Source organism: Coloeus monedula, assembly GCF_965178545.1.
Source record: "Coloeus monedula genome assembly, chromosome: 4".
Lineage (NCBI taxonomy): Eukaryota > Metazoa > Chordata > Aves > Passeriformes > Corvidae > Coloeus > Coloeus monedula.
In genome coordinates this window covers 49,162,715-49,182,121 of record NC_138784.1, presented here as the reverse complement: position 1 = coordinate 49,182,121, position 19,407 = coordinate 49,162,715, and the positions used below count along the sequence as shown (strand labels likewise).

Here is a 19,407-nt window from a genome sequence, read left to right as displayed (position 1 = left end):
CTAAAATAAATAATAGATTGGTTTATAAATCCTTTTGTAGACCTATTTAGCATAATGGCTCTGTTAATCATAAACAAGAAAAAATATTTGCTAAGACTGCTATACTTACTGAAGAAAAAAGAATAGTAGACCTGTGTTATATGCTAACCTCTATTTTAAAAATATGTCTTTAGAGAACAGGAAACAAAGCAAAACTGTGAAGGGGTGAAGTTAATTAGCTGTAGTGGTCTTTTCAATAATATATCCATGACAATTCCAAGAAGAGGCATTGAAACAGAATGCAGTTTGTGGAATTCTTGTACTAAGCCTGTTACTGCATTTAATTTAGGCAATGGCATTGACAGCTGATTCCTTCAAGAGATGAATAAGAGATGCACCACTTTATACTTAATTCCTTTAAATCTGTGCTACTTCTTTGAATTTCAATTATGGTTCATTGTTAGCTGGTCTTTTGCTGCATGTTTAACTGTAAAGAAATCTCATATGTGAAATATATTCTATTTTGAGTGACCTTTTCCTTCCTTTTCCTCTTTGGTAACTTTAGGTTTACATAAACATGTAGACATGATAGGAAAATGAGTGTGCAATCCAATTATTTTGATATTTAGTACATTTTTTCAATTCAATCAATAACCTGAGTTTTCATTACAATGCAGTGAGTGTGGTCACCTCTAATATGAATAGCTTAAATTGCAAAACCATGTTGGATTGGAGCAATCACAATTGTAACACTAATGTCACACAGCTATTCTGTGCTAACATGCAAATTTTATTAATTCTGGGAATCAACCATTGCATTTGAAATATATTTCTCTCTTGTACATCATTTTTTATGATTTTTTATGTACATATATGTGATATGTGCATAATTTTTAAGTGTATACTTTCACTAAGACTCTTAAAATAATTGTCATTTATATATTTTCAGATTTTAAAAGTATATTTTCTATCTAAATGAACACTTCTAAATTTGGTAACTAATACAGGCCTTTACTGATTATATACTAGCTCTGTGAAAGAAAACATATATGGGATGTTTTATCTGTATCTGGAGCTGCTGTTTCAGCTATCAAACTAATGGAACTGTAATGGAACACTAAGTAACAAAATTAATGGGCTGCACTCTTTTCTTTGTCACTAGATCTGTGTGGCTCCATTAGGTCTGTTTTCTTCAGTTACAAGAAGAAAGAACGATGAATATGCTGGCACTGTGCTATGTGTTAGAAAGGAATTTACCACTTTTTGTATTCATGAGCTAGTTGGCATGTTGTTATGTCAACCTCCAGTGAGCTGATATAAGTTAAAGAACATCTACTGGGGTATGGGTTTATTTACAAAATAATTTATTGATTCTAATATTTGTGTTATTCTTGGATTCATAAAAGAAGGAGGTGAAGGATATTTGTTTCTTCTGTCACTGTTCGTTATCTTGGATATTTCTACTAGAGGAAGAGGAAGTGGTTTCTCTGGGATTTTACTGTAATCCACAGGATCTTATTTTTATTGAGCCCTTTTCCTACTACTGCATTTGATACTACTTGTTTCAAGGTTCAACCATGTACAAAAGATGAAATGTAATAGCAATCATGTTTACTTTCTATTAAAGTATGGATTTTTTTGAGAGATGAATTTACTGGGACAATTCTCTGTGAGACCATTTTACAGCTACCATCTAATATCAAAACCCAGTGCCACAACCTTTCTTAAAGACATGGAATCTAATTTGGCACAAATATATATGTTCCAGGTATTATATTTTTGTTGGGGTTATAGCTGAAACACTGCGTAGTTGCAAAAGTGTTTCTATCTTAAGGATTTCTTTTGATTTTGAGGGCTGAAATATTCTTGAGCTTTTTCCTCACCTTTCTCATTAGCCTGGTCCCTTTACGCAGTTTTCAACATCCGTGCAAATTTGCCATACCCAGTCTTTAAGAAAATCTGTATCGTCAAACTGCAGCTGATTGGCTGATGCAATATAGGTAGTGGGGCTATGAACTACTAGATCTGCAAAAATTTATTGAAACTCTATGCCTTCTCCAATGGTGCCATCTCTAAATCACTCAGGGTTTTGACATATTAGAGAATTTTTCATCTTATGTGTATTGACACCTTTCAGAGCCTCTCTCAGAACTGGCAAGTATCCAGCCAGCAAAATATAGTCTGAATCGACTTCTGCAGTTCCAGAATTACTCCTGACCACCTCCAACGAGTGTGTATTATGAAACAGAAAATTTGAGAAGGAAATTTTGTATATACCTGATGTTCCATAGTGCTATGCGAAAGGCCATATGTAAAGCTTAGCTAACCGGCATGTGAAGAAAAAAATGTAATGAGAATATATTACTTCAGAGAATAGAAAATATAATTTGAAACACTGTGATTGTCTATATTGCTTCATCTTCTTTTGGTTTAAGAAAATGTTAGTTTTTTTGTGTTTGCATGTTTATCATTGGCCATGACATTTGAGAGGCCTGTGCAATATTGCTAGAATATAAAAGACTAAAGCAAAAGTGACTACAAAACCAGAGACTGGCCTTTTAAATTGTAATTTTCTCACTGTTGATGAAATTTATCAAGCACACAGGCTATAATCTGTGGTTCTTGTAGTTTAGTTCTATTTCTAGTTTGCTGGGTAGCTATTACTGTTTTCTTTCAGTGGTATTTTCAGGGATTTGCACAATCCAAACATTTATTAATGAGACCAGAAGACAGGAGTATTGCATTTTTTCTAGGTTGATATATGACAAAACAAGATCATCTTTCTTCTTCAGAAGTATACTCATACTCAAGTACTTACTGTAGCACACCCTCAGAGAGGATTTTTGTGTTGACTCGGTGTTAAGAGTTACTGCTGTGCTTTATTATTTTCTTCCTATTACCTTTTCTTATTATTATCTTCTGTGACTGGTCTAGATATTCCTAGATTTCTAATTTTATACTTTGTAATGTGATTATTATATCTTCTGTTACAAAGATGTAAATGCTTCATGTATATTTCATGATTTTATTGAAATAACTATAATTTCAGTCACAATGCCCCTAAGTCAAAATACAATGTGAGGAAATAATGAAACAGTCAATTTAATTTTCTAATTTTGATTGTTTTGGAGGTTTTTTTAATGGAAGAAGTAGTGAAATGTATTTATTAACATTCATCAAAATCACCATTTTTGTTTCATAAAAATATGAAAACAAATATCAAGTGAGGAAAAGAAAGGCAGCTTTTCTTTACTTTGCACCACTTAATGACAGTTTATGTAGCCTCAGAAAATTAAAAGTAACTTAATGTTACAGTCAAAACTTTGTTGTGAGCAAAACAGCAAAATTCTGTGATATGAGAATCCACCGAGTCACAGCTGCATTAAAATCACAGCTATTTACAGTGTTTTACTGACTGTTAATAGGATTAGTTCAGTTAGAAATATAGCACCCTTTGCACTACAAATTATCAAATTAGTACACTATAAGTCTCATCAAAACAATTTAAAAAATGTCACATAACCACTTTCAGGTAGCTATCTTTTTCTCAGTGGTTATGTTGCCTCTTTACTTCCCAAGGTTGGCAGTACCCATCCTCAAAATGACATGAAAAGGGTGCTTTCATGAGTTGCTGGCACTCTGAATTCTTCAATTTCTTCTTTCGCAATTTCCAGTAGTTTAGCACATTTTCTAACTTTTTTTTCTTTGTTCTTTATTGGTTTGCAACATAATTTTGTGTCCCTATTTATTATATATTTTATTTAATGATAGCATATTCCTTGTTATTGTCCACCTTTATTTTCCCTTTACTTGCCTTAAAACCTTTTTGACGGTTGGTTTTTTTTAATGACCATTTTCAGTTTGTTTTTATTATCCCATGCCTACGGTCCTGTATATGTCATTATTATTTTGCAAAACATAAATATTTCATCCTATACAGAATATTTACTTTTTAATGTATATGTAAAAACTCTGATTATACCACAAGATTATGCAAACATAAGCAAATATAGGCAGTATAAGTGAAACTGTAACAAATTAATCAATGGTCACTCGATCATTAGAAAATTTGTTGCAGCTAAACAAGCTGAATCAAAACTCTAGGCAGGAGAGGTAGGTTCAGACAAATCCTGAGAAATTAATCTTGAGGGCTTGCAGAGCTGATACAAGCTATGCAGCTCATTACTGGCAGTGGCTGTACTGAATTGCAGCTGTACTAACATCCTTGCATTTTCATTTTCTCTCTTTGTCTTATTACGTGTCTGGAATTGTTCAAAATGCATGTGAATGTGACACTTGGGGATATGGTTTAGTGAACAACTTAATCATTGGATTCAATGATCTTAGAGGTCTTTGTCAGTCTAAGTAGTTTTAGTTCCATGATTCTATGGTTATTACTTCCAATTAGAAAACTGACAAGTTAGGAAGTCTAACTTTTTCTAAAGTTTTAAAGTGGATTTTTTGGTTCTTCATTGCAGTTTCTCAGGTTGTATTTAGTGGTGTTATTCTTCCTTGTTTCAAAGTTGTTACAGAATTTGAAATCTTGGCTGTTTAAGGTACAGCAAAATGAAGAAGGCTTAAAGAAAAAAGAAGCAAGGAGAAATCTGTGGGGAATGTTCTTAAACCAAAGTGAACTCATGACTAGGAGCTACAATACTTGAATTTAGCTGTTTGGCTGGACTTTACATTCTGTGGGGAAGCTGAGCATACCCTCGTTAGGTTGTGGTTTCACGCCAGCCAGCAACCCAGCTCCACGCAACTGCTCACTCACTCCCCCGCCAGCAGGATCTGGGAGAGACTTGGAAGGGTAAAAGCCAGAAAAGTCATGGGTTGAGATAAAGAGAGTTTAATGGTAAAAGCAAAAGCTATGCACATAAGCAAAGCAAAACAAGGAATTAATTCACTGCTTCCCATGGGTAGGCAGATGTTCAGCCATCTCAGGGAGAGCAGGGCCCCATCACATGTAATGGTGACTTGGGAACCATCATCCAAACCTTCCCTTCTTCCTACTTTCCCCAACTTTACATACTGAGCATGATGTAATACGGTCTGGAATACACCTTTGGTCAGTTGGGGTGACCTGTCCTGGCTATGTCTACTTCCAGCATCTCAGGCACCCCCAGTCTCCTTGCCAGTGGCGGTGGCAGTACGAAAAGCAGAAAAGGCCTTGTGTCTGTGTAAGCCCTGCTCAGCAACAACAAAAACATCTCTATTTTATCAATCCTGTGTTCAGCAAAAGTCCAAAACACAGTCTAATACCAGCCATGGTGAAGAGAATTAACTCTACCCCAGCCAAAACCAGTACACAGGATCACACCCTTATCTGGACTTTCCTTTTCTTGAGATCCAAACTGAATACCTGTTATTTCCATAGAAATTTTGATGTGCTCCACTGTATGCTGTATCCATGTATACAGGATGACACTGTATCCATGTATACAGGACTCTTGTACAGTCTGAATACTGCTTTTCTCATTGAGGTGATGTATTTTAGAACCAGAGGAAGTGATATTATTGTAAGACTTCATACAAATAAAAGTGGTTTATCCCAGCCTGTTAGAACAAAATGAGCAAGATTGTTTTAAGTACCACTGCAGATAGCACTATCAGTCTCAGGCTTATCTTTTACTAATGCAGTGCCAAAACTAATCTGTCTCCATACAACTAACATACTAACAACAAGCAGACACTGAGGAAATACGCTTTTAGCACAGTAACAGTGTCAAAACAGTATTATTAATTCAAAACTTACTTTGCAGATAAAATTGCTGTGTTAACAAAGTGACTTCTTAGTTGTTCAACTTAATATTCAAAGATAAAAAAATGCTTAAACAGTTCAGCTTATGCACAGTAATATGGATTCAATTCAATATAGTGTCTGTTGTTGCCACAGCAAGAATAACAAGTAGGTCATAATGTAGAAATAACCCCCAACTATTTAATTGCTGGCATCTCTGTGACAGAAAGGAAATATGTTCTTCAAAGAATTTATGTCTGCAAAGTGCTGATTTTTCTTACAGTTAAGACAGTGTTTCAAGGGGATAAACTTATTTTCTTAAGTAAAGGGAGAAAATAATGTCTTAAAGTGAAGTGATTAATTAATAGATTATTTCAGTATTTCACTGTTACAACACAGTGTAGCCTTTCAGTTCACCCTTCTGAGTTCATTCATATCTAACCTTGATGAGGGTAAATCTCTTAACAAGGGCAGGTTATTCTCTGCGAACAATTCCGTTCTTCCTCAGTGAAATTCATGGCTGCTATGGTAAGTACAGAATAATAATAGGCAATGGAAAAAAGTTATTATGGTTGTTTGCAGAAGTCAAACATCAAGGTGCTTTTAAAGTGAACCTTTAAGTTATTATAAAAGAAGTCCTATAGCATCAGTGTAATTTGTTATTTAGCACAGGCTTCCATCACCCAACAATATCTGTTTTTCCTTTTTAACTCTAGTCATGTTGTAAATCATGTTTATGGGAAGGAGATTTCTTTATTAGTTTCAAGGCAGATGATGGTCAGTAGAAGTAATCCTCTGGGCAAAATTATTCCCAGCCTCAGCTTAAAACATGTTTTGATTCATTTATTATATTCTCAGTCAGTTTGCAGACCTCCTACTGACATCAGTAACAAGCAATGTACTGAGAAAAACACAGAGCTTTGAAAATGAGATGTTATTTGTGTTTGAAAAGAGTATTTTAACATTCTTCTCTGTACTAATGCTGTCATATTATATATGCAGCTGTGGGATTTTCTGTGGTTTTATATTTTGGAATTAGCCTGTAATGTTTGTGCTATCATGCTGTATGCTCAGGGAGAAAGACCCAACATAGTAATATTACATTGGGTAATATATGGGCTAATTAAGATAAAGGATGTTGTGAATGCCATAAATATCAACCAAACTACACAGAAGTGTGTCAAGACATTAAACAATGTTGCTCAATGCTGGAAAAAGAGTTGTCACTTAGTAGCCTGTCCGTTACTTAAACGTAGCAGAAAAAGATGCAATGGATCTGGGAAAAAAGTGGTCCCTGCAAGGGATCCAGGAAGTGAAATATTCTACTAGATTGCAATTCAGTGATCCACTTCAGATTCTTTTAGCTATCATGGGTTATTGAGTAACCAAATTATATTCAAGTAATTCAGCACCTGCTTCATCAAGCTATGGCATGTGGAATTGGATATATACCACTTCAGCTTCACTGATTTGATTATGTAGGAGAGAGAGACTGGTGAATATACATTAATCCTATGAAATTAAATCAAGAAAATTAGCTGAAGATATTCCTAGGGGCCTATTTGGTGTCTATTAGCATAAAATGCTGAATTACCTGCTTACTAAAATCACTTTTTTTTTTTTTAAATGAGAAATGGAATGGAACTGAGTTTACATAGGAATTTAAGCAGCAAAGTACAAGTTCAAACCAGAAATCCATTTAATTCCTGTCTCTTACAACAGCCAATACCTGATCATTGAAATAAAAGAATAAAACAAGTATACATTTTTTCCCTTGGTGGTTCCTAATATGGAGTGTTAGGACTACACTGTTTATTTATGTTCAATTACCTGTGTTGGACTTTGCTTCCATCATTATTTTTTTGAACCAGTTTGACATTTTTTTCTGGTCTCTTCAGTATCCTGTATAATGTATGCAAGTATGATGTAATCCTGCACACACTGAAAAGCATTTCCTTTTTGTTAGCTTAAAAAATTCTTTAGGATAATATCATTGATATTTCCTTGTTCTTATGAGAAATAATGACATAAGAGGCAAATAAGCCTACACATTTTTTAATCCATGCCATTACTAATTCTGTAGACTTATAACACTGTTGTCTATTTTGGAGTCCAAACTATTTAATTTTTTCACAGACACAGACGTTCCAGTATTTCTAACCATATTTTTGTCCTGTTTATAACTTTTCTATTGGTGCTGGATGCTTATTACATCCTGTTTTCTCTAGAAGTCTAAACAATTCAAGATGCAGAAGTTTATCCTGCAGGCTTTTCAAATTAACCGATATTAACTCCATACAAAATGACTTAATTTCACTGTTAAGTATGGACTATCTTATCTCAGTCTGAAATTGTGACTGTGCTATTCTTACTCTTAGTCTAGCCATTTTCATACCATATATGAAAAGAGTCTTGTTTATAATTTACTTAAGATTTTCTAAGTGATTCAGTTTTCTAAACTATGTCATCTCTGATTCATTTATAAGCAATATCAGAATTGAATTTTATTTGGATTTATTGAAGTAAAATATTAGTGAGGTAAAATTATTGAAGTAAACAAAAATAAATAATAAGATGGTAAAACATGTTTTCAAAACATATTAAGTGTAAGCAGTCCCAGCACTTCAAAAGTTTTTGCTTTTTAGAGAAATACATTTTCATCCTCAGAGAAATCTTTACAATTCACAGTAATTTTCATTTTTGGTTGAAGACAAAATAGATTTTTGAAGGAGAGTGATAAATAGTAAACACAGCATGTTTAGAAAAGCCACTATCCTGGTATGGTTAGTATGCATGGCTCAAATCTGAGACACAGATTCTGCTTAACTTACTCAAAAGATATACTTGAAATTTGTTCTCTGGACCCAGAATAACTAATAACCAAAAAGCTTTATGTGGATTATAGAATGCCTCACCTATTTTGAGCAGCTTTTTTTCTTAAAAATGAAAGAAACCCATTCCCAGTTCTTTGTTACAGACAGTACATCTCAGCAAGCTGTTTTGAGTTCCAGAAGAAGTTTTATAAAAAAGAAAAAGAAAAAGAAATTTTTACTAAAGACATTTTCTTTTCCCCTCATTACATGCATGAGAGACTACTCACTCTTCTGCTTTGTATTCTCCCATTCCTCTAACAAATCATCACGTGCTTTGTATTTTTCACGTACTGATTTATTTGCATTATAAATAATGCAATAAATATTATATTATAAATATAAATAAATATTTTGCTTGCAGGTTTCTCTTGGACTTCTACATGCCCGAGCTACTCATATTCTCTGGCCTCCACAACGCTGGCAGAAGTTACAGCCAATGCTACCTCCGGAGCGCAAACCACTTCACAGAGAGCAAGAGTGATCGGAACGTTCAGACAGGACAACACTGACATGAAGTTTAACCAGAAAGAGTTGCAGTGGTTATACCATCACCTGTAAGAGCTTTGCCAAGTGCTTTGACATCAGGTGTCATATCAGCAAGTACATGTGACATGTTAGTGTTACAATGCCACCAGAAATTCTTCATGTTTCTTCTGTTTGTTTGTTCTATTGTTTGGTGGGTTTTAAAAATCTCGAACGTTAGGGGATTGTATGTTAATTCAGTTTGAAATAATTGGTTGTAGAAGGACTGAATGTTCATTTTTTTCAGGAAGCGGTAACATACTTGGCCTATGTCTGTACCTGTGCTTCTCTGGACAAGAAACTATTAAAACCTTCAATAAACTACGTTGATCTTTTACATTCACCTTGTTTCTTTTGTAATTGCATGGAACCTTTATTAATATCATTGATTGCATGTGAAAAACCAAAGAAAAAAACCCCCTAAACATAATATACTTTGGATTGTCCTATAATTTCTAGTAATGAAGAATCAGTACTTCTGTAGGTGAAAAGGTTTTAATGCAAGTTTTTTCTATTATTAAACTGAGTACATATTATGTCTATTTTCTTTTTCAGGATAAAAATAATTTGTTTTACATAAATACTCCCTGTATATCTTGTTGAATTAGATATTCAGCCAAAATGTACAAATGATATTATCTGTAGTATCTGAAGGCATTGTTTAATTCATGTTTCAAGTAGAGTAAATCTTCTTTAGTACTGATTGCCACATTTCTTTGAAACTATGTAATTATATAAGAAATATACAACTAATATTCTAGTATATAGTTAATATTATAAATATACTCTGTGAAGGGGCAGTAAAGCTTCTGCATACATTTTAAGTGAAAAGAACTTGAAAAATGACACATTTTCAATGACAAATCAATGTGAGCCAGCTTATGTTCATATTTATAGAATTCTACTTCAGATAGGCTAGTACTTAAAAAATTTAACAAATCACACAAAAGATCTTTCAATATTTTCAGCTAAAAACATGCAATTATCAGAATTTCAGGCAAGATTAAAGTAAGTCTACAGCTCTTTGAACATACACATCTGCCTTATGAGTTAGATGATAGCTTCAATCACTATAAAAACTATCTATCTAACTTTCTTCTTAAATGCTCCAGCTCTGTAGACTCTCTGAATACTTTATTTTCTATGTGTGTCAGGATCTTTCTTTGTTCCAAAAAGGTGTTCTATAGGTCTCTGAGCTCTCTTAGTTAAGCTAATGCAGTTTGTTTGGGTACTATTGCAGTGAATTCAGAATTATTCAGGGTCAGAAGGAGAAGCCAGGGAACTATATGCCTGTAAGCCTGCCGTCAGTGCTGGGGAACCTTATGGAACAGATTATCTTGAATACGATCATATGGATGGCCAGCCAGGGTTAGAATGGGTTTAGCCAGCACAGGGTTAGGAATAGCAGGTCCTGTTTTACCAGCCTGATCTCATTTTATGACCAGATGACCAGTGGATGATGGAAAAGTTGTGGATATTAACCTGGACTTAAGTAAAATCTTTGACACTGTCTTCCAGAGCACTCTCATGGAGAAGCTGGCAGCCCACTGCTTGGACAGGTGCTCTCTTCACTAGGTTAAAAACTCTTCTTTCTGTATTTTTTCACACTCGATCCTCCCCAAATCATCCCCATTTCACCGACTTTGATCCCCTAAACATCTCAGAAGTTTTGTGCAGTACTGAAATGCTCTTCCCTGCACTCCACAGCAAGACCCATACCCCTGGGCAGTGTCACCAGTCTGCAGGGCAACCCGGCCAGCCTCCCTTCTGACTCCTGGTGCTGGTTGCACCCAGTGGGGCCGATCCAGGGGCCTCAGTGCTCCTTCGTGGCTGTGAGGGTGAGGCTTTCAGAGTTTGATGACTCCTGTAATATTCACAAAGGCGTTATATCATGGTTTTACTTGGCTTCCCACAGCTTACATTGCTCCTTTGGGCTCTGTTGTCTGTGTGAAGACCAGCTTATTATCACATACCTTAATACAGGCTATGAAAGTTTAAATGTCCCAAGTATTCAACTGTGACATGCCTCAAGGAATATTTATTCATGTATATTTGCATACATATATTTATAAATATTTATGTGGAGATATATGTAGGACATACATGGTGAAATGATGGAATAGAGAATATGCCTATTAAGTCTGAAGATGCTTGTAAAGACTGACATAATTATGGGGAATGGTATTAGAGTGCAGTGATCTGAATTTGGTAATGATGAGTAGAGAATCTGGTGCAATAATTACCCATACACATGCTGGATTATGTTAAAAGAAAATTTGGATATTATAGTGGATTGTAGTTGAGCATGAGGCAACAATATGCTGAATAAGGAAAACACGCTTTGTGAAGAGCAGTGCAGGCTGTAAATACAGCAAACAATATTCCTTCTATATTCATGTATGGCATGATTTTAGGCACCAGATACAACACAAAATGAGGACAACTGGAATGTTTAGAAAGAAAAAACAAAAATAGAGAGAAACCAAAAAAATATGACCTGTGAGAAATGTTGGAGGGCCTTGGGTTTATCATTTAGTCTTCAGTCTGAGACACAGTCTTCAAAATCATGAAAGATTACTGTGAAGTGAAGACAGTCATTGGTTCTCCAAGTACAACTTGGGAGGAGAACTAACAGACTTACAGTGCAATGATTGGACTGTTATGTGAGACATAGAGAAAGAAATATTTTAATTATAAAAAATAATGAAACACTTGAATAGATTATTTTTTGTTCCAAGGTTTTAATTTTTTGTCAGGCCTGTTGGAGAGAGGTGGATGGATGAACTAAACCTGAGTTCCACATCAGCTATTTTATATAGTCTCTGGTTAGGTCTTCTGTTCTTGGTAAACTTGGTGGTGCCTTTGATGCTGGGCACGTAGTTGCATCAATATCTAATTCCTTTAGACTGATAATTATGATTCTTTAGATGCAAGCCTAACAGTATTACAGTACCCTTATGTACCAATTTCCTGTAATAAGCATCTAAGGAACCAGCTTCCTGTAAAAGAAGTTATTTTGTTACATGCTGTCATCATATTAATGTGTGTGACATTTTAGATTATCGTGTAGGTTGGTGAATAGAAATAGCTCAGTGAAATCATAAGCATAATAGTTAATTCAGTATCCAGAGTATAAAGAGCAAACCTTTCCTTTCAAAGCAGAAAGGACCAAGAATGGCACACATGAGCACGTGTTTAAAGGTGTTGTTATTTGATATATTTGAGTTTCAAGCTTCAAATGTGAAACACGTAATGAGAAGCCTGTTCTGGAAGTAATGAAATCAGTAGCAAAATTCTCCTGGCCATCATGATTAGCATTCTAAGTCAGAATCTTCCTCTTCACATCACAGGCCTTCTGGTTTTTGGTGCTGGCTTATATCTGTAATGCAATAAGGTATGATTTCATGGGAGTTAAATGAGTGCAAGTAAGGAGTAGGACACTAAGAAATGACAGGGTGAAATTATATGATGACAGGATATTTTAAAGATTGATTTGGGTTTTTTATGTGTTAGGAGTCACATAAACACCTTTCCTATGGTTCAAGAGAGAGACTAGATTGCCAAACTGCACTTGTAGAGCAAGGAGAGATGTTGCAAACAGATCAGGAATTTGTACTCCTGGCAGACATGCACAACTACATCTGAAAGAGTGACGGAGCAAAGCTATGTATCTCAGCAGCACAGCCTCATACAGAAAACCAAAACATCAACCGAGAAAGTGAAAAGCTGGTGTAAGTAAAGAATGATCATCTAATGAATCTAAAGATCTTCAATCAGGTTGTCAGGATTTCCTGTGACAAAGAAACATCATAGCAGAAAGGGTGCTGAGCTTCATTTCTTCCATCTATTCATCCTTTAAGATAACATACCTAGATGATGCAACATGAATACTAGCAATCTGTCATTGCACGCACAAGGCACTAGGTGTTCAGGTCTGAAACAATTGCAAAATAGGTAATTTAGTGCAGAACTGTCCAAGGAGAAAAAGGTAAAGCCAAGAAAATGTGCTTTAGTTGTTGGGGTCCCTCCCCTGCCGTGTAGCCCTGGCAGAGGGGCCCTGAGGGCACAGGCACGGGGTTTCCCTGCCCCTGCTCAGCCTCGTTCCCATGGGTTGGTTTGTGTTCCCTGCGCGGGCAGAAGGACCCTTGGTTCGGTGACTGGAACAGTTCCTGGGCAGAGCCCCAGCCATGCGGCTGGAGAAATAAACATCTCTGAAACATCTACCAAGAATCTGTCTGTCCGTATATATTTCCTTTCCACGGGACTCCTGGTTTGATATATGCATGTTGCAGTATCCCCACTGCAACATTTAGTAAACTGTTTACACTGCCTGGATCCTCAAGTATTAACACTAATGAAATAATACACCAGACATTACAACTAAGACATGAACTCAAAACACCACAGTATAGTCAAGTGATGACAGATATCAGCTCTTCCTATGCATAATTTAATTTTCACATATCATTTTCATTCCTTTAGATCTGTTTCATTCCTTTAGATTTGTTTACCACCCAAATCAGACAGAGGTCTGAACACTTCCAGCATATTACAAGTAGGTCAGCTGTCAGAAGTATCTTTCTGTAGCTGTGTTGCTCAGGTGTCTAGCAGCTGATGAACCTGTGTGCCCTTGTGCAACTTCGGTGATCCTTTGGTATTTTACTATAATGTGGAATAATTCTCTCACTTTGGAATGTTTTACTATCACTACTATTATGATCAAGAAGATTATTACTTCCTTCCTTTCCATGCCAACACGGTCTATTTTTACCATGGTCTATTTAGCATCTTATCCAAGGTCATAAGAATAGATTTTGAAAAATTCCCCAGAATTTCCTAGATCACAGTCTACCTTCTTATTGTCTGTCATTCACTCAGTCATTACCTTGTACAGTTAATGAAGAAATGTACAATTTGTGATATAAAATACAAATCTAAATGAATGAAAAAGATCATGAAAACCAAAATTCTGAGTAGACAGCTTAGCCTTCCACAATTTTATGGTGAGAGGAAAAGATGAGTCTTTAGAGCTAAAGTTTCCTGTGGCATTATAAGCTCATAGAATATGTAATGTGGCAATAATAGTGGCAAATATCTTAGGATATGTCCTCCCAAAAATACCCAATTTCACCCAAAACCACTGGATTTGTGTAAATGGCATGCAGCAGCCCTTTGTCACCATCCTATAGAAGCTATGCTTTTGTGCAGAAATAAATTGAAGTTCTTGAGGAAAACTAGAGGACAAAGGCTGCAAGACAACCACATGGCAGTGGCTTAGGGGATAGACCGGGAATCCCAGAGGTAGCAGAGCTGAAGTTCTCATCACTACATCTATGCTCCTTTTCAGTAACTCCTTTGAGTGACTTAAATGCCCAGACTGTTAAATCTGGTACCACAACTACAAACTTAGTGTCACCTAGTGTTTTCCAGTGGCTTTTAATTAAAAAACTGTTGTGTAACATATTGTGGAAGTTTTAGCAGTACACCTTATGACCCTGAAAGCTGTGGGATTATATGTTTGGTTTTTAGTTTGTGAAATAAAAGATAAACCAGAAGCTGATTTATGCATCTGCACCTCAAGAGAGTTTTAAGCAGAACATTACACAGAAAATATTGCCTACACTTACATTATGTCGTCATCCAAATATTTTCTTGATTGAAATTCATTAATGGTGTTATTGGACGAGGAGTTCACCGTTGGAAGATTTACACCCAAAGGTGTAGAATATTTTAAAAATGCAGCAGCTGTATCTGATTAGCAGGTTACCCTGAACACACAGTGAGGAAAGCTTTAATTTAAAAAAATATTAAATTTGTTATAACTTGTGGAACTATATTAACCCACCATATCATGTATTATCTTCCTCTTCCATCCCACTCACAAATGTCTCAGCATTTTATTTAACATCTAACCTTTTCTCATATCCTTCTATTAAATGTCAAAATTGAATTTAATATCCTTTGGGAGCTAAACATACCATCCTCATATTTTTTTCTTATACGCATTTCAATTAATAAATGAAACATAGAACAGCAATTTTTTTTTAGCAATCCCTACAGTTTCATCCATTTGATTACAAGTATTAATCACACAAATGGTCCTGTTTTCTGTAGCACTTGATTGCCTCATGATCTAAGATCAGGCTATAGTGCTTAACTTTCTAACCTGCTTTTGATGAGCCTGTAATTAAAGAAATACATTTCCTTTATTCTCCTCCTTTCTTCCCTCATTATGAATGGATGCTTTCTAAATCTGACATGAAGTATCTTAAGGGTTTAGGTAAGTAGTCCATTTGTCCAGTAACCTGTTCCTGACAGAGGTTAGTAAGTTATACTTCCTATAATGAAGATTTTGGAATAACCTGCCAAAAGGGAAATTACTTTTCAGCCCCCGGCAGTCAGTGTTATGCCCTAAGGCATGAAAGTTTAAATTTCTTACTTATCTTACATCCTTTCTAATGCAACTGAATGTTCCACTATCTAGATAAATGTTTAGTCCTCTCTTTAACAGCAACATTTGAAAATTCTGTTTATAAACAGAAAACAGCTGAGTACAGTCTGAAAGTTTTAGCTTTAACTTCTGTTTACCTGTGCTATCCCCTATGTTCAATTGGGAGCAATTACTGTTGGCATTGTAACCATATTTCAATGATAACAACGAAATTAAAAAATCAGTTATATAAGTAAGTGAAGTCTTTTTATAATACATGCTAAACACAGTAGTACCTGGCAAGTTCAACAAAAATAGAGGTTTCTGTTATCTCTCTACAGTTGGTTAAACTTATTTGGGTCACTATCTGGCACAATTCCAAATCTTACATTGAATCTTCAATAACCAGGTGCCAAAAGTGAAAGTGCCTGTTCTTCAGCAGTTTACTCTTTAAAGCATTTTGAAAATCAGGTGGTTTTTGTTTAAAGTCATTTGAAATGAAGTGCTTGACTTGCAAAATCACTAGTCACTTTTGAAAATCAGTGCAAGGTTATGATAGTAAGTTTGAATAGATTTGCTCTTTTGATAACTGAATAAAAAGAAGAAAATTATTTCCTCCACCTTTTCTCTATTAATAATCTGTATTTGAAACAGACCCTTCTCAGCAACAGACAGAAAAAAAATTTTAAAAGACACAGAAAAGCTCTGATGGGATTTGCTAAAAATACTTTAAATACTTTATTGCACAAGTAGATACATTGCCTTGATTGAAAGGCAATGGAAGTTTTTATTCTAGATAATTTTGTGACAAATTCATAGAATGATTTAGTCATCTAACAGTCAACACAAGTTCTTTTAGCCTATCATGTAGGCACAGTGAGTCTAATCTGTTGTGTATTTGTTTCTATCTCTTTGTCTCTCTTTCAGACACACACACACACACACACACACACACGATACTTAATCCTGTAAGTGTGTAAGGAATGAAAAACTACATTCATGAAAAGTTTCAAGTGCTACAATACTTTAATTAATTAGCATCTTCAATATAAATACCCAGTATCCCTCTGTAGCATGAGAAGAATTAGCTATGGAAGAATGAGATTTTCTAAGTCCACTGAACGGGGAAATGTCCAAATTGTCCAATGGTTAGTTAGTGTCCAAGATTGCATGGGTCCTAGTTAATTAAAAGTGCCTGTGAAGAGTCTCAGGAAAATTAGTATTTTTCAAAAAGCACTGAAGGGTGGGAATTAGTTCTCAGTTCAGGTGACCACACTTCATTTTTCTTCAGATGACACAAATTCGTATCATGAAAACTGGCAGGGAAAGAGTTTATAGAAGTGTGTCAAGAAGCATAAGTGTCGTGAGGGTGGCTACCATTATGAGTGATTCATCTAAGTTTATTTGGACTACATAGGTCAAATAATTCAATCACCTTTTTGGAAAGAAAACAATATGACAATTCGATTAGCAAATGCTTCTCAATAACTTAAAGCTTTTGAACTTCTTACACTCATATTTAGCTTCTACTTGTTTTACTTTAGTAATCTTTCTGTTAGTTTTTTCCTTTTTCTAGTCAGAGTCCATAATTCTTATTTTCACACTACCAATCAGTTTGATCTTAATAAACTTTCCCTTTCCGTGGCAATGGTGAAAAATCCTCTCTTATTTTTAAAAATTTTATTCTCACTGTTTCTAATTTTCACTCTGTTGCTTAGCTAGTCACCTAGAGTATTTCCTATTTCATGTTTGCTCATTTTCTTCATAGTCTTCAAAACATTTTGAGTTTTCCAAGAACTCTATTATGCAATTCAAATTTGTACTACTAATAATTATCCTTATATCTAATATAATATAAATAATATAAATAATAATCCTTAAGAAAATAAAAATATAAACCATTGTTTCAGGTTTTTCTTCTCACAATATCTTTGAATACTTCATTTTGAAATTTAATTCTTGTGTATCCATGTAAGGAAATATAATTTTCTAGTTACATGATAGACCTGACAGTCTTCATCTCAGTATTGATGTATCATAAAAGAAAATGCTGCAAGGTTGAAATCCATATGGTGCATGCAGCAAATCAAGCCAAATCAAGCTGAGATTAAGAGCACAGTTGGAACATGATGGGTGATAGAAACCCCATTGATTAATACCTTTCTTAAACAAGGTGGTCTGTGTCTTCAAGTGTATCTATTATTTCACCTTAATATTCTTTATTTTATTTTTTTATATGTCACCATTTCTTGTCTTTACCTATACAAAATGATTCAAGAAAAGTGCAACAGGCTTGGTTGGTTTTTTTAAAGGCAGATTATCTTGTTTGGCAGATTTTGTCTTTTGTGATTGGAATGAAATAGTGACCAATAGGAATGTCATAAAGTCATTTAAACTCTGAGAGAAAGAGAACAGGCTGGTCAGAAACGCAGAATTTGAAACAATGACTAGGTCAAAACCAAAACATTCTCTGAATGGGGTTAAATAGGACATTGACCTGTAAGACAGTCTATAAACATAGTGTTGAAATATAGAACACGCCAAGGACTTGAACCCTAACAGAAGTTTAAATTAACTGAAGAGTCAGCTGGGTACATTTTTGAAGAAGGAGTTAATTGGAGGGCAAACTGAGACTGGGGTTAAGAGAGGTCTTGTATGGATTGGTTTGATTTTTTCTAGATGAAAATAAATTAAGTTAAAAACCCCAGCCTGAACGGTGAAAAGATTTAAGACTCAGTATATTACAGGGTTTCATGCCTTATGTATTCCTATGCTGTGGTCCAAATCAATCTCAGTTTTACTGACAGAGTTGTAAGTGCCTCTAAAGCAAATCAGATACTGTAGGTAGAATGGAAATTATTCAACATGACCAAGTAGTTTCTTTGAAAAATATGTATCCCTGGGCTATAAGTGCTCAAAATCAATGCTCTATTATGGATGGCAGACAATATTGCAGGGCATATAAAAAATATTCATGATGTTAACTTCCTTTGTCACTGAAATGTCACTAGGTTGTCAAAATGAATAAATGAAAATGTATGTATTTAGTTTAAAAATCTCTCTATGGAGAAATTATATCTGCTATATTAAAAAATAACATTCCTGTATCAATTAATGTAGTTAAAGAAAGAAATAATAAAGGAAATATTAATAGATGGAATAAATATTGCATGGGTTAAGAATTCTAATGAAAAATAATAATTGAAAATTTAAGAAAAAAAATTTCCTTGTGGTCATGTCCATGAAATAAGCTTTCAGAAAAAAACGCATTGCTAAATTAGTGATATGCAACTATTTGTAGGTAAACAACTCATAAGAAGAGTTATGTTCAAGAGGCCATTCTCTGTGGGGCTTTCTGGTAAACACAATGTTGAGAGTGATTTCTTATATGGTAACCCAGCGAAGTGGAACTGGAGATTAATGAAAAAGCAATATATCTGCATAAAAAAATGGATGGATATCTTGGTTAACTGCATGTGGAAATATTTTTTATATTATAAAGATATTTATCAATTTTTATCAAAGCATATTTTCTCATTCACAGTCAGAATTTAATAAACATTATTTATTTAAATCATTCTTTTGTCATTACTAATTAAGGGACTGCTAATACTTAGGCTTATCTGGAAGAGTACTAGTACATAAAACATGCATTTTTTTGTTCTCCTTTGCAGTGCTTTAGGACTTTTTCTTCTGTTTAGACTGTATGAAGTATAATAGCTCAAATACACAGCAATTAGGGAGAACAGTCAAGCTATTTGAAAATATCTGTGAATCTATTTCTTCTGGAGCTCATTTTGCTACTACAAGCTAAATATCCATATTCAAATTTTTACAGGCTTCTTGTGTTAAAACTCGAACAGGAG

At 34.7% G+C, this 19,407-nt stretch overlaps 1 protein-coding gene across 1 annotated transcript in view; it reads left to right on the top strand.

Moving 5' to 3' along the window:
- IMMP2L (inner mitochondrial membrane peptidase subunit 2) overlaps positions 1-9,454 on the top strand; it is a 415,275-nt gene extending 405,821 nt beyond the window's left edge. Inside the window, exon 6 of the mRNA XM_082279670.1 lies at positions 8,951-9,454. Within this exon, the coding sequence (XP_082135796.1) occupies positions 8,951-9,070 (120 nt within the window). The 3' untranslated portion in view covers positions 9,071-9,454. The remainder of the gene's footprint in view (positions 1-8,950) is intronic.
- The last annotated feature ends 9,953 nt before the right edge of the window (positions 9,455-19,407 follow it).